The sequence below is a fragment of the Podarcis bocagei genome (genome assembly GCF_964188305.1).
Source record: "Podarcis bocagei genome assembly, chromosome: 12".
In the NCBI taxonomy this organism is placed as follows: Eukaryota; Metazoa; Chordata; class Lepidosauria; order Squamata; family Lacertidae; genus Podarcis; species Podarcis bocagei.
Genome location: NC_138137.1, coordinates 58,724,128 through 58,744,595, shown reverse-complemented (window position 1 = coordinate 58,744,595; position 20,468 = coordinate 58,724,128). Strand labels below are relative to the sequence as shown.

Below are 20,468 nucleotides of genomic sequence, written 5' to 3'. Positions count from 1 at the left end.
CGAATAAAGTTATTAACCCAAGGTACCACTGTAAATTCTATTGTTTAATGTCTTAACCTGTATATTAAGGTACTTTTATAGCTCTGTTTAGAGTAGGTAATGTCTTGATAATATACCATATTTTTTGCACCATAGCACTCACTTTTTTCCTCCTAAAAAGTAAGGGGAAATGTCTGTGCGTGTTATGGAGGGAATGCCTACGGGTGGCATGCCTACGGATTTTCCTCCTCTAAAAACTACGTGCGTGTTATGGTCGGGTGCGTGTTATAGAGCGAAAAATACGGTAACTGTTTTAAGTTTTTTTGTATTAATCCAGCAGATTTCCTTTTAATTGTGAATGATTCTGTGTACATTGCGGCAACCTTTGGCTATGTGCAATAAAATTGACTGACTGACAGCCCAAGAGTCCTCTGCCCTCCTGCAGTTAAACTGGGATTCAGGATACTGTCTCTGCCCCTTGGAGACAGAGCAAAGCCATCTTGCCTAGCAGGCATCAGTTGCCATCTCCATGAATTTTTCTAACTCTCTTCTAAAGCCATCCAAGTGGATTTCCATCGCTGCCTCCTGGGCGCAGTGAATTCCATAGCTTCTCTGTCCTGTGTGTTCATTTTATCTGCCCTGAGTGCTGCAGTTTCATTAAAATTATAAGTCACCTGGTGTCAGGTGATTGATAGGTGGACAACCCTGCCCTGTCAAATCTGGGGAGATGAAGATCTGGCATATTGTCCAGAAAGAAATGCCTCAATCTTGTTTGCAGCCCTAGACATCATCATAATTTATTACTTATACCCCGCCCATCAGGCGGGGTCTCCCCAGGCACTCTGGGCGGCTTCCAACAGGATATTAAAAACACAGTAAGACATCAAACATTAAAAATGTCCCAGAACAGGGTTGCCTTCAGATGTCTTCTAAAAGTCAGACAGTTGTTTATATTTCCTTGACATCTGATGGGAGGGCGTTCTACAGGGCGGGTGCCACCACTGAGAAGGCCCTCTGCCTGGTTCCCTGTAACCTCGCTTCTTGCAGGGAGGAAACCACCAGAAGGCCCTCAGAGCTGGACCTCAGTGTCCGGGCAAAACGATGGGGGTGGAGACGCTCCTTCAGGTAGACTGGACCGAGGCCATTTAGGGCTTTTAAGATCAGCACCAACACTTGGAATTGTGCTTGGAAACGTACTAGGCTCTCACTTGTGGGGTGACTCAGGGTTCTGTCCTCTCCCCCATGCTTTTTAATATCTATATGAAGCCACTGGGAGAGATCATCAGGGGGTTTGGGCTGGGTGTTCATCAATATGCGGATGATACCCAGCTCTGCCTCTCTTTTAAATCAGAACCAGTGAATGCGGTGAAGGTCCTGTGTGAGTGTCTGGAGGCGGTTGGAGGATGGATGGCAGCTAACAGATTGAGGTTGAATCCTGACAAGACAGAAGTACTGTTTTGGGGGGACAGGGGGTGAGCGGGTGTGGAGGACTCCCTGGTCCTGAATGGGGTGACTGTGCCCCTGAAGGACCAGGTGCGCAGCCTGGGAGTCATTCTGGACTCACAGCTGTCCATGGAGGTGCAGGTGAATTCTGTGTCCAGGGCGGCTGTCTACCAGCTCCATCTGGTATGCAGGATGAGACCCTCCCTGCCCAAAGACTGTCTTACAGGTGACCTTTTGAAGGTGACCCGGAAACTGCAATTAATCCAGACTGGTGACTGGAAGTGGCTGCTGAGACCATATAACACTGGTCCTGAGAGATCTTCATTGACTCCCAGTATGTTTCCGAGCACAATTCAAAGTGTTGGTGCTGACCTTTAAAGCCCTAAACAGCCTCAAAGGCCCAGTAGACCTGAAGGAGCATCTCCACCTCCGTCGTTCTGCCCGAACACTGAGGTTCAGTGCCGAGGGCCTTCTGGTGGTTCCCTCACTGCGAGAAGTGATGTTACAGGGAACCAGACAGAGGGCCTTCTTGGTGGTGGCGCCCGCCCTGTGGAACGCCCTCCCTTCAGATGTGAAGGAAATAAGCAGCTATCTTATCTTTAAAAGACATCTGAAGGCAGCCCTATTTAGGAAAGTTTTTAATATTTAATGCTGTATTGTTTTTAACACTTGATTGGGAGCTGCCCAGAGTGGCTGGGGAAATTCAGCCAGATGGGTGGGGTATAAATAAATTATTATTATTATTATTATTATTAGCCAATTTAGGTCTTTCAGGATCGGTGTTATGTGGTCTCGGTGGCCGCTCCCAGTCACCAGGGACTCCGATGTTGAGGGCAAGGTAGGGTTGTTCTGCTCCTTCGAAGGCCATTTACGATAACCTTTATTGTCATTGTCCCATACAGAACAACAAAATTGAAAAAATATACATCAGACATTCAAAAACCCACAAGCCTGCTATCCCAGCCTAGTTAGCCCCCTAAAAAATCTGATACCCCATAATTAAATACAATATACTCCCACATAGACCACTTTATGCTGCGTTTAAAACCAAATTGCATTTGGGTAGAAACTGTTTCTCAGGCGGCTAGTCCTAGTCTTTATAACCCTGGACCTTCTTCCAGAAGGCAGAAGCTGAAAGACATCATTTCTGGGGTGCGCACTATCCTGCGCTATCTCTTCAGCTTTCTTATGGCACCTGACAGCATAGATTTGATCCAAGGTGGGAAGAGTGCACCAAATTATTCTCTCTGCAGTCTTTACAACCCTGGACAGCATTGTTTTTTCCCTGACTGTGCAGCTCCCAAACCACACACACAGACCATAAGTTAATACACTCTCAACAGTACAATGGTAAAATGTCTACGTTTTTATATGCAGATTCAGACACGGGGAAGTGGCTCTCTTAAGAGTATATAGCAGCACGTTGTTTCCCACCACAAATTCAATCCAAGCGAGTTATTAATGGGAATTATCCATCAGCACCACACCCAGTTTTCTTGGAACAGCCTAAAAACGCCATGCAATCAAAGGCAGGCGTGCTGCTTTTATAATCTCCCTTCTTGAGCTTGTCAAAGGTGCAGAGTTATGACACAAGGAGCCCTGGAGCATAACTTCCCAATGCAATGAAATAATTAAAAAATTGTCCAGTAGCACCTTAGAGACCAACTGAGTTTGTTCTGGGTATAAGCTTTCGTGTGCATGCATACTTCTTCAGATTCCCAATGCAATGCAAGTTAACATCATGTTAGATTAAGGTTATTAGATTTTTTTCAATGAATCCAGGGACATCATAAATAAATAAGTACGTAAGTAAGTAATAAATAAATACTACACATTTGATACGCTGATGCTGCAAGTAATGCAGCCAAGTTTTCCCTTCCTCCAAAGTTCGAAACACAAATCAGATCTGGCAGCAACCTACCTAACCTAGACCAGGAAGGTGTGTTGAATTTCTCAACTTTCAAGTTCCAGAAATGAAATTTACCGTATTTTTCGCCCTATAAGACGCACTTTTTCCCCTCCAAAAATGAAGGGGAAATGTGGGTGCGTCTTATGGGGCGAATGCAGGCTTTCGCTGAAGCCTGGAGAGCGAGAGCGGTAGGTGCGCACCGACCCCTCTCGCTCTCCAGGCTTCGCGGACCTCTCCTCAAGCAGCGGGAACGTTCCCACTGCTTGGGGAGAGTTGCCGGCATCCCGAAGCCTGCAAGCGCTGATCCCAGCACGTGCAGGCTTCGCGGATCTCTCCCCAAGCAGCGGGAACGTTCCCACTGCTTGGGGAGAGTTGCAGGCATCCCGAAGCCTGCAAGCGCTGATCCCAGCACGTGCAGGCTTCGCGGATCTCTCCCCAAGCAGCGGGAACGTTCCCACTGCTTGGGGAGAGTTGCAGGCATCCCGAAGCCTGCAAGCGCTGATCCCAGCACGTGCAGGCTTCGCGGATCTCTCCCCAAGCAGCGGGAACGTTCCCACTGCTTGGGGAGAGTTGCAGGCATCCCGAAGCCTGCGCGCGCTGATCCCAGCACGCGCAGGCTTCGCGGATCTCTCCCCAAGCAGCGGGAACGTTCCCACTGCTTGGGGAGAGTTGCAGGCATCCCGAAGCCTGCGCGCGCTGATCCCAGCACGCGCAGGCTTCGCGGATCTCTCCCCAAGCAGCGGGAACGTTCCCACTGCTTGGGGAGAGTTGCAGGCATCCCGAAGCCTGCGCGCGCTGATCCCAGCACGCGCAGGCTTCGCGGATCTCTCCTCAAGCAGCGGGAACCACCGCTGGGCTCCCACGGCTTGCAGAGAGCTGCCTGTTTGGGGGCTGGGGTCGGGGGACGCTCGGGCTGCCCCAGCCCCGCGCCTGGGGGGGAAATATTTTTTTCCCTTTATTTCCCCCCCAAAAAACTAGGTGCGTCTTATGGGCCGGAGCGTCTTATGGGGCGCAAAATACGGTAGTTTTGATTGGTAAATAAAATGTGTGTAAAATTGCATAGAAACAATTAAAATAATTGTCAAGTACTTGCTGTTATATTTATTATTATTATTATTAATAATAATAATATTTAGCATTACCCGGCATTTTCAGAAGGTAATTAAATTAAAATTATTTGACTTTCCGAAAGCAGTTTATCTGCTTCGTTAGCAAACGTACATTTTACAAGCTGAATGTTGTCCAATCACAAAGATAATAGCAAATTTGAATTCCTTACATTCCCCCCCCCCAAAAAAATTAAAAAAAATTGTAAGACCCTCACTGAAGAAATTTGCAAAATTCAAGTTTTCCCACCAGGTCGGTTGTGAAACTGGGTCATCTAATTCTTTTCCTGTGGCCAAACCACTAATTAGTCTGAACTTGCAGTTACTTATGAGAACACAATTAAAGAAAACCACACAGCTAAACAGTGTTGTTTATTAAAATACCAAGTGAAACAGGTAAATATAAGAAAATGCATTTAATACTGATATAAATCATTTCACTGTATGTACACAGAGCTCACAGCAGGGTGTTTCCTAGACAGTATTATAAATGACAATATTACAGATCAACTGGACCGTCCATAATAGGAAATATTTCAAGGTTTGAAAATGTCTATCACCAAAACATAAAACTACCCTCCAATCTAGTATTTCCTCTTCAAAGTCTTTATACAATTAGGATAATCCTGTGAATCCACTGCAACAGATTCATACGCAGAAAATCCTGACTTCATTAAGGTAACAGTGTTTTACAGGTAGAATGTTCTTAAGTCAAAAATTTTCTGTACCTTCAAAGCTATTGAATTAGCTTTCATTATCCAATTTGCATAAGTTTCCTCATCAACGAATTGGACAGTACCAAGTTTTACAATGCATTTATGTTTTCCACTTTTCAAAGTGTGGCTTCACATTAAATACAGCAGCAACTAAAAGAGGGAAGGCTTAACTAAGAGTTCCATTTTCCCCAAGGAAAGAGGGCTATTAGATGTAGGGTTATTATTCTATTAATGTCTATGGTCACTACCATCAGCCAGAAAAGAGAATTCTAAGCTTTAGTAGGTCAACTGAGCACATGGTATGCATAGTTTTGCCAAAGATATCTATCCAATAGAAGAAAAATGAATAGGTTAAATCCAACTCGTTATTGATCTGCAAGATCATTTATTGCAGAATAGGAAACATTCCAAGACAGAAGAGATTCTTCTTTCAAGGAAGCGGTGGTGTAATTTTTGTTGATTTATAAATTGCCTTTCACATAAGTCTCAGGATTTACAGACATGCAACAGAAAGAATCACGATTGGTTTAAAAACGATAAGGGCAAGACCGAGGTTGTGCTCACACCATACATGGAAAGCACACACGTCCACCACAAAAAAATATTTCTGGGAGCTATAGTTTGTTAAGGGGGCTGGGAATTGTAGTTCTGTAGGGAGAAAACTAGTTTCCAGGATTCTTTGGGGGAAGTGTTTTAAATGCATTGTGTGTATACATCCCTCAAAAACTACAGTTCCCAGAACTCTTTGGGTAACAGTGGCTGGAGACAGTCAGGTTGTGTGACCAGAGGAGGAATGACGGCTGGGAGAGAAGAGAAGAAACGGGCTGGTGCATCTGCAGCAGCACAACCGGACGTCTCTATCTTCCCCAGCTGCAACAAAACATGGCTCTCCTGTATCGGTCTCTACAGCCACAGCAGGCGCTGTAACTCTCCAGTGGTCTGATTTCACCCCCAAAGGCGCACTCCTCCATTGTCTCCTGAGACAGAACCCAACCAATTCTAGTCAGTGGGTCAGTCCCAAATTCTTAAGGCAACAAGTAGCAGGGTGGGTTGGATTGGTACGAAAGTAATTTAAAAATCAAGAAATCTTCTGCTGTCTTGACGGATGCCAACTCTGCATATTGCTGATTGTTGGCTCAAAATTAAGAGAACCAACCATTTTCTTGGTAAAACGCTACTGGATAATGGAAGCATTCTCCCCCTGTGCAACCTATTTGTGTTTCCTAGGATCATGTACAAAATGCCTGCGTGTGAAAGAGCATTGCAGGGGGTTAGACTAGATGACTCATGGGGCCCCTCTTCCAACTCTACAATTCTGTGAGTCTAAGAATCTACCGTTTCAGTGTAAGGATTGCCAATGGTGACTCGGCGAACTCGTTAACCCTAAACAGTATATTATTAAAAGCTACAGTAGAAAAGAGGGCGAAACACAAAGTGTCAAGTATATAAATTTTATAAAAATAGAATTAGCTGGCTTTTAAAAATATACTTTATTGAGCCTCAGTAAGATTTGTACATAATAAAGAAAAATAGCAAAAGATCCTGACACAACTGCATTTCAACCAAATCTCTTCCTTGCTGCTTACATATCAGTTATTTCTGAGTTCACTACGATTTATATTTTAATTTTCAATTGATAGATGTTCTCTTTTTTTGAACTAGAGCAAGAAACAAAGAAGAGGACACATTTTTTGATCTAAAAAATATTGATTCTTTCCTTCTTTTAAGCAAATGGTGATGGATGGAGACTTTCGTGTAATTGCCATCCTACTTTCAAAAATACCTATCATGATAGAAATCTGTGTGTCGCGCTGCATCAAGCTACACGCCAGTCCAAATCTGAAAGTTTGGGGAAATTCCAGAGTTTATAGATTTCTGGATCTAGTTGCAATTTCTGTGAAGTTTCATGCTCCCCTCCTCAACGAGACGATCCTGTACATAAGTTGGCATATCCAAATCAAAGAAAACTCTAATAAGCCTGGTTAATATTTTAAGAAAACACACATTTGCTAGTTAACACTGTATTATTACCTTATTTAAAGGGAGTGGGGTTGGAATTACAGGTTTTAAGATTTTGTACATCTCTGCGTTTCAACTATTCCATTCTCAAGCAATCCTCCCAAGCTGAATCTTTAGCAATAAAAAAATAACTTTGGTGTCTATGAAAAAAGAAGAAGATTCAGCTTCTGGCTTCAGAACATACAATTTGTGCATCTTACAGTTTTACTGCCATAGTCTATACACTCTGGTCCAATACATTCGCAGCAGGCGTTGTGAAACCATCGGTATTTTGATGCTCCCATAGATTCGCAGGAGCTCTTGCACTGATGCACCGACATGCAGTCATCGAAGTAAACCACCGTGCACGTGGCTTCTAAACGAAGAGAGCGAGAAAGGCACTTTAGTTTGCTGAACAAAGCTCAAGCTGCCAGTCTTTCAGACAATGGAACCAGTAACTTAATTTCCAGCTTAATTCAGGGTGAATGGAACAGCTTTCCCCTTGATCCAAACACACCTGTCAGTTTTGAAATAACGGTTAAAATAAAGTCCCGTATTTTCGCTCTATAAGACGCACCAGACCATAAGACGCACCAAGTTTTTGGAAGAGGAAAACAAGAAAAAAATTATTCTGAATCCCATAAGGGATAGCGGCGCGCAGCCTCTCCCAGGCAAGGGGAGCCTTCATCTCCAGCCCGAAAGAGGCTGCGAATGGCTAGGGCTCCCCCGAGAGCCGCACTCCCTTTAAAGAGCGTGCGGAGCGTGTGTGTGGCTCTTGGGTGCTTGTCCCCGAGGAGGGAGAAGGGCAGCCCTCCTCAGGGAAAAGCCCCCAAGAGCCGCACACACGCTCCACGCAGCTCTTTGAAGGGAGTGCTGAGCAGAGCCTCCCGCCTGCATTCGCTCCAGAAGACGCACACACATTTCCCCTTACTTTTTAGGAGGGGAAAAGTGTGTCTTATAAAGCGAAAATACGGTATGTCCCGTGTGGAATTATTGCAGTAGCAAAATCGGTATAATCTTTGTCTCCTGCTCTGCACACTCTTATCCAGGCACCCCCAAACTCGGCCCTCCAGATGTTTTTGGACTACAATTCCCACCATCCCTGACCACTGGTCCTGTTAGCTAGGGATGATGGGAGTTGTAGTCCCAAAATATCTGGAAGGCCGAGTTTGGAGATGCCTGCTCTTATCAATTTATCTCCCCCCCCCCCTTCCTCTGGAGACCTTGGGCTGCGATACAGCAGAGAAAGTAAACACAAGACCAAATATTAAAAATTAGTTCGAAAGACCCATTGGTTGCAGACGCAACATATCGCCATGGGATTCAAATGTAGGCAGTGATTCACCATATTCTGTGGACCAGTCATAGCCCCACACTTTGGAACTGTGACAACGCTTGCCTGTACTTTAAAACAGCAGCTAACAAATCATTCTTCCTTCCTCTCTTTTCCAAACGAACCAACTCAACCCCGATTCTAGGAGCTCAGTCTTTGCGCAGCGACCCGCTTACCTTTGTCGCTGGAGAACGGCGTGTGGACGTTGTTGCTTGAAACGGAGACGTTCTGGTGCTGGGGGTGGTTCACCGACTCTAAAATGGAGACCAGGTTCTCGTGGTGGGACAGCTCTTCCGCGACGGGGAACGAGACAATATTCCAGTGCAGCTGGGTGTCCCCTTCTGTAAGCGCTCGGAAAAGAGAGGGGATCGGCCCGTGCAGTTCCTCGACGGTGCTCTTGGACGTGGGAGGTGTGTCGCTATAATTGCGAGGGTTGCACATACCTGGAGGTGAGCAAAATAAAAAGAAAAGGCACCTATAAGAAGCAGCCTTTTTTGGAAAGGCGAAATGTTCAACTTCAAATCATGAGTGGGGAGCGCTGGTAAGACCTGAAGCTTATTTATTTATTTCATACCATACACCGCTTTACAGTGTAGAAAAGCCCTCAAGACAGTTTACATAAATAGTTCCGTCTTGCCCCTTTCACCTTCCAGGTACAGTGGTACCTCGGGTTAAGTACTTAATTTGTTCCGGAGGTCTGTTCTTAACCCGAAACTGCTCTTAACCTGAAGCACCACTTTAGTTAATGGGGCCTCCAGCTGCCGCCGCGCCGCCAGAGCACGATTTCTGTTCTCATCCTGAAGCAAAGTTCTTAACCCGAGGCAAAATTTCTGGGTTAGCGGAGTCTGTAACCTGAAGCGTCTGTAACCTGAAGCGTATGTAACCCGAGGTATCACTGTACTTATTTTGGGTGATGCTTGAGTCTGTAGCATGGCTAATCCCTTTATTGGAGCAAGCACATAGCTCGGAGCTATTCCAGGATAAAGCTTTTCCATTAGACAAGGTGCCTTTTACCAGCTTCCATCCAACAGCACCTCTGGATCAGGATAACTTCAACACTGTAGTAGTACATGCACTAGTAACCTTAAGGCTGGATTACTGCAATGTGCTTTAAGTAGCAAAAAATACCAAGACATCACCTTCCATTTAAGCTTGGTGGAAAAGGGTAGGCAGCTTTTATTGGGGTGAGGGAGGACACACTATGAACCTCAAGTTTCTTATTCTGTCTCACAGACACCAAAGCCTTTTTTGTCTCCTTGTGACACAGGATGAAATTACAAATCACCTTTTCTTGGGAAAGTATAAAATTTGTGCAAAGCTTCTTTGATCACAATTCAAGAATGCAATTTTGTTTACCAAGGAGTTTAATCTCTTGCCAGAATTACAGAAGCAACTTCACTAGCCAAAGGTGTGACATAAGCACATAGTCAATGACACATGAGACACTGCTTCCATTTCACGGCATAGCTAAATATACTCCATGCCACATGAATGAAAGCTCTATTGAAAGTATCACTTTCCTCATTTAATGCACTTTGAAAAACACATCTGTACGAACTCACCAGCATCTTACTTTAGGGTAATAATAGCATACGGATTACTTTCCCAAACACAACGTGTGTGTGCGCGCTCTCTCATACACACAGTTTAAAAGTACAGTGGACACTTGGGTTGCGAACGTGATCTGTGCGGGATGCACGTTCGCAACCTGCAGCGGTGCATCTGCGCATGCACAGATTGCAATTTAGCGCTTCTATGCAACTGCCGAAACCCGGAAGTAAGCCGTTCCAGTACTTCCAGGTTTCAGCGGTCCGTAACCCGAAAAAACACAACCTGAAGCATCTGTAACCCGAGGTATGACTGTAACAGGATGTAGAAACTAAATTCTGAAGAATTGTTTTGTTGTATTTGACTGCTAAACTACAAAAATAGCCTCACAATCCATTTATTCTGCAGGCCCCCCACTATTTTACACCAGTCGTTTTCAACCAGTGCGCCGTTGCCCCCTGGGGTGCGCTGAATGATGGCCAGCCCAAGGTGGAGGAGATGCAGGGAATCATTAGCTTCTGCACATGACACCCCCCTCCCCCCTCATCCCAGGAGACAGCATGAAAAACAGACTATTTAGCCAAAATAACCATCGGCTGTGTAAATTCGGGATTTGGGTCAGCGGTCAGGAGAACAGACTGTCAGATACAAATATGGTAAAAATCAACATCATCTCCGTTTGGCATACAGCAGCCTGAAATACTGCATAAATAAGCCACAAGGCTCTGAAACATCGGCCATAAGGAAACTTAATCAGTGGGGCAGGGAAGGCTCTAGCAGGGGGCTCAATTCATGAATTACCAAAACAGTGTGGTTCAGCGAAATTAATCTCCCCTGTATGCTTGTGAAGTGGAACACAGGATGGATGAACAACCAAGTTCTTTGACACACCACTGCTGCCCCCTCCCTTCTATGGAACAAATCACCCTTGATGTGGGGAAGAGCGACGTCATGCACCTCAGTCCTGTGGTTCCTGTTTGGGGAAGCTACTGGAATACTGCATGATTCAGCTCATAGGGCAGCAGCAACTATATTGCTCTTCCAACATACGAACTGGACCATAGACACAGAAGTGCAAAGCTGTTTCTCCTTCCCTAATACAGTGGATGCTCAGGTTGAGAACGTGCGGGTTGCAATTTGGTGCTTCTGCACATGCGCGACTTGGCACTTTTGCACATGCGCAATCGCCAAAACCCAGAACTAACCCATTCCAGTACTTCTGGGTTTCGGCGAATCCGTAACCCGAAAAAACGCAACCTGAAGCATCTGCAACCCGAGGTATGACTGTAAATCTAGCTCATGGGTATACCCTAGGGATGCGGGTGGCGCTGTGGGTTAAACCACGGAGCCTAGAACTTGCCGATCAGAAGGTCGGCGGTTCGAATCCCCACGACGGGGTGAGCTCCCGTTGCTCGATCCCTGCTCCTGCCAACCTAGCAGTTCGAAAGCACAGTGCAAGTAGATAAATAGGTACCACTCCGGCGGGAAGGTAAACAGAGTTTTCGTGCGCTGCTCTGGTTCGCCAGAAGCGGCTTATTCATGCTGGCTACATGACCTGGAAGCTGTACGCTGGCTCCCTCGGCCAATAAAGCAAGATGAGCACCACAACCCCAGAGTCGGTCACGACTGGACCTAATGGTCAGGGGTCCCTTTCCTTTTCCAGTGAGTGTCATGGCTAGCCCTGACATGGCACCAGGCATGATGAACCAGACATCTCAAACGGCAAGGACCCTGAGTAGCAGGCAGGGTTCCCTGAATCCAATGCTGGGGATCCGCTTGAGGAGGCCCCTCCAGGCAGAGGCTTGATGGAGAACGCCCAGATCTACCAGAGGAGGCGTTGGAGCCACTCCTCAGTCCTCTAGAGGGTCCCGTAGACCACCAATTGGGAACCCACTGCCCTAAAGCCCTGGAGTCTGTGTATGCTCTGCTCCATTGTATTGACATGGCTCTTAAAAGCCACAGATCCAAAGCAGTGGGCATGAGTATATATATCTGAAGCAGCCAAGGCCGTATTAGGTGATAAAGAACGAATGAACTTACCAACGCAGTCACAGCACTCGTCCCACAGTGTGCCCAGACACAACATGCACTCCTTGCAACAGGAACAGTTCCCTTCAACAGGCCGGCATTGACACAGCTCCTGGAAACACAACACACCAGTTAGATATTTCTGTGCATAAAATACCACGGGAGACAAATGCCTTCCCCCACAACTACCACACTTAGGAACATACATAGGAAGCTTTGTTAGGAACGTACATAGGAAACAAATATTCTGCTTTGTTGTCTCCCCCCCACTTTTGTTGCACTATAGACTCTCCAGACAGCAATAATGTGGTAACATTGGCTGGGGGGGCAGCGGGGGGGGGGGGAATCATAGAACAGAATAAATCCACCACCAAGGCATTATTGTGTCAAAAATATGTTGCAAAATACACCTGCAATAAAGCACCAGCCTGGAGAGGAGGAGGAAGAGAAGAAGAAGAAGAGTTTGGATTTGATATCCTGCCTTTCACTCCCCTTCAGGAGTCTCAAAGTGGCTAACAATCTCCTTTCCCTTCCTCCCCCACAACAAACACTCTGTGAGGTGAGTGGGGCTGAGAGACTTCAAAGAAGTGTGACTGGCCCAAGGTCACCCAGCAGCTGCAGGTGGAGGAGCGGAGACGCGAACCCGGTTCCCCAGATTACGAGTCCACCGCTCTTAACCACTACACCACACTGGCTCTCCTTATCCATATACAATTGCAAAAACAGCCACACAAACCATTATTTAAGAGGGGCTGTATTTAATCGCACATTTGCTATGTACTGTGCAGATAACAGAAATCATCTTTTTGACTCCACTGCCATTTGGAAGCACAGTTAACTTCTGCTATGCAAAATTACCATGTATTATTTAATGAAATTCTCACCAGTGGAAGTATATATATATTGTTTAAAATAAAGTAGGATGTACGCAAGCTATATTGCATAGCTCTAGTTTTCCCCCCTGCTAGCTCACTGTGATACACATAAACCAGGCTTCCTCAACCTCGGCCCTCCAGATGTTTTTGAGACTACAGTTCCCATCATCCCTGACCACTGGTCCTGCTAGCTAGGGATCATGGGAGTTGTAGGCCAAAAACATCTGGAGGGCCGAGGTTGAGGAAGCCTGACATACAACTATCTATGGGTTAACATGCAGACTGCCAAGAACTTTATTAAAGCCAAAGTTCTCAGGGAAGAAGAAATGACTAACAGGATATTTAAAAGACTCATCCAGGGCCACAACACAAATGAAACATGTCTCAAGACAAGAAACTGTTGATCTCATTCACATCTGTTACAGAGCTGATAAAATAAATATTTATGCAGATCATCCTTCCCACATTCTGGAAAAGGCAGTATAATGAACGCAGCCTCTTCTACTTCACCGAGTGAAAGAATTCAGAGCAATGAATCTTGCTTAATCTTCTTCCCGCATCTTGAGTTCAGGGACCTGCTTTCATTATACATGGAATCTTCAACCTACAAAAAGTTGGTCATATCCGTTCCTCTTAAATCAGATATGAATGTTCCATGAGTTTCAAAGGGACCCAGGCATGACCCATCAAACATAGCTAGCAACACAAGCAGCAATGTTGAAGTGTGTCAAGTTTCAAAATTAAAAGTACATTATTATGGTACTCCACTGCCTCTCGAGACTGATGTATGCCAACAACAGTTACCATGGCTATTTTACACATTGTGTTTTACATAATAGGAGAAGCATTTCCCACCAGCAGAAATATACAAAGAATCAGAGACATGGATTCAGCATAACTAAAATTGGCTTAACTAAGGTTTTTGCACTCTAAGCGCTGAATATGACCTCGCCTTCACTTTACACAATGTCTCGGTATCTTCTGAATTAGCTGATTATCATATCAAAAACTTTAGCACTTGCCTCATCTCATTTTTTTAAAAAAATAATAATTATATAAAGACAACCTAGCATATAAGCATTTCCTGCATTGCAAAGAGTTGGGACTAGATTACCCCTGGGTTCAATTCAAAGTAATCAGAGGTTTTGCATGGTATGTTTAATATTGCTCTAGTTAAATACACATTTTTAAAAATAGGGTGGTGGGTGTAGCCAACCCTTTAATTAGCAAGTCCTTCTTGTGAGTCACTCTTCTCTAAGCTTGCGCATACAAACAAGATTCAGAGCAGACTGCCCTCAAGGTAACTCACACGGTAACTTGAAGGATTATTCTGAGATTACCCTTTGCGAAAGAAACAGAATTCCATCGTGTTTTAAGGAAACACTCCTGTTTAACTATGTTGGGTCATCATTGATTTCTAGGAACTGTGATTCCCACACACCAGCAGTTGCTGAACTTTATTTTTATAAGCAAATGTTTAGCCTGTCCTTCATAACAATAAAAACGACACTGCAATGAAACCAATTCAGTTCAGTGATTAAAACAGGGGGGGAAATCAGCCTGTGCTCAGGGTGCCACGACCTCAGTTCTCCCACTTGCAGCAGAGAATAAATTCCTATTGCCGTATTTTTCGCTCTATTGGACGCAGTTTTTCCCCTCCAAAAATTGAGGGGAAATGTGTGTGCGTCCTATGGAGCGAATGCAGGCTTGTGCCATAGCCGCGTGCAACCCCTCCGGCAAGGAGAGGCTGCACGGGGCTAAAGGGGAAGCCAAAACAGCGAGCGGGATCCATCCCGCTCGCTGCCTTGGCTTGTTCCATAGCTGCGCGCAACCCCTCTGGCAGGGAGAGGTTGTGTGCAGCCTGTACGCTGCTCTTTGGGGCGGGGGGGGGGAATATTTTTTTTCTTGATTTCCCCCCCTAAAAACTGGGTGCGCCCTATGGTCCGGTTCCCAAAGGCTGGGGAAGTTGAATTTTTACTTGGCACCCAAATGACAAAAGCAAGGGAGAAGGCACCCCATAGCCCTGCCATGGAAAAGGCCCCGTCCTGTTTTCACCACATAATGCACTACTCCTGGCTGGGTGATGATGAAAAGGGCCTTCCCTCCCCTCCAGGTCTAAGAGCAGCAAGGCTGATGCAGGGTGAGGCACTAATTCAGGTATTTGGGCCCCCAAGTCATTTAGGGATTTGTAGGTCAACACCAACACTTTGCATTCTGTCCAGAGGGAGCCGCTGCCAACATTTCAGAAGGGGTGTTACTTGATTCTGGCTGCACAGGTTAACATTTCGGCCACTGTGGTCTCGAGTAATTGTATATTCCAAACAGTCCTCAAGGGCAGCTCCACAAAGAGTGCATTACGGTAATCCAGTCAGGAAGTTGGCAGAGCACCAGTCACCGTGGCTAGCCCATCCTATAATTTTCCACTGGGCTGTATTCAACTTAGCAGACCCACTGAAAATAATGAACCTAAATTAGTGATCTGCATTAACTCCGATGGGTCTACTCCAGGCACGTCCAACAGGTAGATCGTGACCTACCGGTAGATCACCGGACGCCTGCGGTAGATCACTGGCTCCCTCAAAGAAGCTCAACAAGTTTGTCTCCCGTAAGAAAAGCTCAACGTATTTGCCCTGAACGCCTAAAAAACTGGGCTTTCTTCCTCCCAAAAAATACCTCAACAAATTTGACCCCCAAAACAGGGGGTTGATCACTGCCAGTTTTTAACTCTGTGAGTAGATCATAGTTTCTTGGGAGTTGGCCACCCCTGATCTACTCTGACTAGGATTAGCACTGAATACCACCCAGCATATTCAATTAGTGCATTACTATTCTGAAATTGCAACTTCTGACAACCTGGCTGTTATGGTAAACAGTAATTTCATTACTGCAGTTTCAATTCATCATTATTTCATTATTCTCACCACAGCACATTCAGTCTCCTACAGATATTTAACATTTATCTCAGAAAGCTAAATCTGCCAAAGCCTACATTGTATATTGTTCAAGGGCTATAGCTAATGCTTGTCCTACAACGGACACGGTCAACTTAGATTCAGGTAGGAAGCCGTGTTGGTCTGACGCAGTCAAAAAAGAGTTCAGTAGCACCTCAGAGGCCAACTAAGCTTGTTCTAGGTATAAGCTTTATACCCAGAACAAATTTAGTTGGTCTCTAAGGTGCTACTGGACTATGGTTAACTTAGGTTCATCGATTTCAATATGTCTACTCTGAGTAGGTTGGGGATTGGCTATACCCTATTATGAGAAAAGAAGGTAAGGTTTTGCATTCATTCCCCAAATAAGCTCATACTACGGGGAAGAGAAAATAGATTAAAGGCACAAAATGCATGTTAGAGTGGCAATTCATCTAATCAATCAGTTTGACTCCACAATATTATCCACTGTAAAGCTGATTTTTTATTTGTTCTAAGACAAATGAACATTTGGAAGAAAGGTAGAGACAAAACTCCCGTTCATGCCGACACAAATTTCATTTTTATTTTGCTTCTTATTTCAGGATTACTTATTCATCACATACATTCATGCTGTTAACAGCCATCCTGTACTTTCCTACCCATTTTCGACAAAAACTGTATTATCTCCTACCTGTATTAAACACTTGCTGACATCGCTTGCACAGAGAGCCTTGTTGCAGCACATTGAGGATGGGATCCAGAAGAACAGCAGACTAGTAAGTGCCGCCGCTGAGCAGTACCACAACCTCATCTTTCTTGAAAGTGGGAGATTTCTGGAACTTTCAGACAGCACTGAAATATAAAAAAGGCAGCAATTGAAGCACCTACATTTACAGAAGCAGAAATCAGGTCTCTTTCATCCTTACCACATGCTCCTAAAAAAGTTTTTTGTTTTCTCTGTGGGTTTTCCAGACTCAGTCCAGCATGTGTCAAAAGCCGTTCTTGAATAATCCTAGACCACTTTTCTATAGACTTCAAACTTTTTGAAAAAGAAAGCTTCACACTTTGAATTCTAATCAAGGTTTAGTGAGAAAGGACAGGACCTGAAATAAATGAGTTGTGGCTAAAAAGCAGGAGGGGAAAGTTCTAGCTGATGCAAAGATTACTGCCTCCAATTTAAAAATAATGAGAACGTGTTTCAACACAACCCCAAACTGTTTCTCAACACTGGGTGTCTAGATGTATACATTTACAAAACAAGGCTTTTGAATAAAGAACAAGATGAGTGCCACATGTTTATGAATGGCAAGCAGCATTGTAATTGGTACAAAAAGTTACAGAAGTTCAGCAGGAAATCAGAGGATAGGCACGGACTGAAAATGAGGTGACCACTGCAAAATGTTTGCATGCGCGAACAGTATTGAAAGTGGGATATTGTAAGTGTCCACTCAAAGATTTGTTAACAGAAGCAGAAGGCCAACTAAAATTGAAAACATTTGAAGACATAGTTATTAACAGATTGGTTACAGTACCATCAATTAAACAATGTCTTTAAAGTAGATAAGAAAAAAGGTTTTGATACACAGAGGTTGAGGTCTGAAATAGATCTGTTGGAAAATAATGTGAATGTACAAATTACTTTTAGAATGGTATCCAAAAGATGAAGAAGTTAAGGCAGTGATGATTCACTGGGCAAGAGATTTTGGATATAATATCCAATTTTCATCATGGGAAAAGTTATGGAAAGAGGATCTAAAATTTAATGCGTGCTGTTTGTTGAAGGAAAACTATATGAAAATGATGTACCGTTGGTATCTAACACTGAGTAAAATTGTGAAAATGTACAAAACTAGTTCAAATCTGTGTTGGAAATGTAAAGGGAAAGAGGGTACCTTCTACCATATGTGGTGGTCTTGCGGAGTGGTAAAAGCTTCATGGGAAACGATATATAGTGAGTTAAAGAAAATGTTTAAGAAACCTTTTGTTAAAAAACCAGAAGCTTTTCTGTTAGGTATAATAGATGAAGAGATACAAAGAGAAGACAAAAGACTTTTCATGTTTGCAACAACGCAACAAGAATGCTTCTAGCCCAGAGATGGAAGGAGGGAGAAGTATCCACCAGAAAAGAATGGCAGACCAAGATGACGGAGTACACAGAGATGGCGAGACTGATGGGAAAGATCAGAAACCAGGAAGATCAAGTATTTTCAAAAGACTGGAGTAAATTTTTAATATACTTAAGAGACCACTGTAAACACTGTAAAATCGTTGGCAGGGATACAATGACACTTGTAATGTGAAATGAACTTTAGTAATTATGGATATACAACAGATAGATGCCCAAAAAGAAAAAAAGAATATAATTTCTTTGGATATAGAACCCATGGAGGAAGGGAAGGAGGTCTGAAGGGTTGAAAGAAACTTTTATTTTAATGTTTAGAAAGGGTTAAAGTGAAAATGTTTAACATTTTGAAAAACCAATAAAAAAAATTTAAAGGGGGGAAAATAAAGTGAGATATTGTATGACTGCCCCAATAGCATCATGAGCACGAATCATCATGCATGTGCAATAAAAAAAGGAAATCTGGAGGGGTCCTTACATCATTTCCAGAAACTGGCTCCCTAGCCAGGGAGCTTCTTCCACATGCCTGAAGCTGACAAAGGTTGATTAGTCAAAACCAGGATGGGTTTGGAGCAAGCTAAGGAAACGTGGAATGTCCTTTATGTCACCCTTTTGGTTATAAGCACCTAAGAGCAGCTTTCTGGCCCTCAGCGATGGCTACGGGATGCTTACTGGAGGAATATCACTTGCACAGACTGCTAACAGTGTACTTCCACCCTCCATCACACATTTTCTGTTGCCAGCTTTCTAGATTTTAGAAAGGTGCACCTGAAAATGGCCTGATAATCTTAGCTAACAGCAACCTGGCAAGACTGTGCTGAATTTGGAGAAACCTGTTTATAGCGTTGGCTTCAGGCACGCTGCTGCAGATGGCCATGGACCTTTCTCTCCTGAAAGGCACTCTGGCCCTAAAAACTTCGAGGCATAAAAACCAGTAAAAAATTGCTATTTGGGGAGGGGCGGGGATGCTGAAAATTAATCCATAACACCTGCTTGAACCTATGTTTCTTAGTTCCATAAAACAGAGAGGTATGTTACTCAAAAGTAGGTGCTTTTTTTTACCCACCCAGACACATTTCAGAGGGCATCTGGAAGCTGCTCAGAAATTACCTTCACACTCATTCACCCATAATAAAAGGATCCTTTTTGCCACTCACATGCTAGCAACTCTGAGCCAGCTAAAGTTGTTAAAAGGAGCTTACAATGTTCTTAAAAGTTCCATTTTTCTGCAGGGCGAAGGCAATAGAATAGTACAATGCAACTGTATCAGCCTACTTCATTCAAAGATAACTTATTCCACTTACCTATTTTTTTTCTTGAAAATCCAATAAAAATAATTTTTAAAAAGCCAAGCCAAATTTCAACCCCCCCCCTTTTAAGCCCCTTGAGATGACGATTGGCAAAAGGAAACTTTTCGAGGATCCTAAAACTTTTTCCTTAAAAACAAAACACTGGACTTCCAAGGGAGGGAAGAACTAAGAAAAAAAGCAAATGTGTTGGGCCAAGAGACACAAACCCGAGCCAAAAAAAGACGAAAACAGCTCCTCACCTCTGGCGTGGTTTGCTGGAGCGGGTTTGGGAGGAGGAAATAAAAATAAAAATAAAACCAGCACCGGTGTGTGCGGGTGGGGGGGGGGAGAGAGAAGTTTGTTGAAGGAGCCAAGGAGGCTAAGCAAAGCAGTTGGTACCTTCACAGCAGGGACAGACGAGGAGGGAGAAGGAGAAAAGGAAAAAGAGACCCATACACAGAAAAGAAACTGTGTTGGGACAATGTTGTTTTGCAAAACGCAACCAATATAAATATTGCATTTTACAAAATAATGTTATCTTGACTTGCACCCTTTCCCCTTCTTTTTATATATATATATATAGAGCTGCATGCTCACATCAAGAAAAACGGCATCAAGGTTGCATTTTGCAAATACCTATCGTGCTTTCATCATCATCATTTTTAATTTGAATACCGTCTTTCTGTCGTACAATACTCAAGCCGGTTGACAAGCTGAAGAAACAAAAAATGTACATCTTACAACAATCTAATGCACTGCAAAATAACCGCAGCTCGCTGCATTTGGCAAAATAATATCAGCTTGTTGCCTTTTGCAAAGTAACTTTAGCTCGCTGCATTTTGCAAAGTGTAACATCAGCGTCTTAAGACAGCCGTTCGGCGAAAGGCAACGAGGGAATGCTGTAAGGATAAAGCAACAAGTCGCTTTGTGTTTTTTATATATATACATATATACATACACACACACACACACACACACACACACACACACACATATACACACACACACACATATGTATATATATTAATATACACATACATATATATATTGAAAAGAAATGATAAAGCAACAAGTTGCTTTGTGTTATATATACATATACATATATATGTAGGTTTTGGTGTCTTCGGGTGTCTTCCCGTGTAAGAGTTGGGGTGTCTAGGCGACGTTTCGACGAGGTCTCACTCGTCATCTTCAGGCTGGTGCTTTCGGC

General features: G+C 44.0%; 1 protein-coding gene across 3 annotated transcripts in view; it reads right to left on the bottom strand.

Annotated features, from left to right (window-relative positions):
* Positions 1-4,796: 4,796 nt before the first annotated feature.
* The window catches only part of TWSG1 (twisted gastrulation BMP signaling modulator 1), a 20,185-nt gene continuing 4,513 nt past the window's right edge, over positions 4,797-20,468 (bottom strand). For 2 of the 3 annotated variants that reach the window (XM_081163927.1, XM_081163926.1), the window contains exons 2-5: positions 16,539-16,699; positions 12,073-12,172; positions 8,661-8,927; positions 4,797-7,527 (exon numbers count right to left, since the gene is read on the bottom strand). In XM_081163927.1, the coding sequence (XP_081020053.1) occupies positions 7,346-7,527; positions 8,661-8,927; positions 12,073-12,172; positions 16,539-16,658 (669 nt within the window). In that variant the 5' untranslated portion in view covers positions 16,659-16,699 and the 3' untranslated portion in view covers positions 4,797-7,345. Of the gene's footprint in view, positions 7,528-8,660; positions 8,928-12,072; positions 12,173-16,538; positions 16,700-19,894; positions 20,010-20,468 lie in introns of those variants that run through there. The other variant, XM_081163925.1, reaches the window with a different exon arrangement.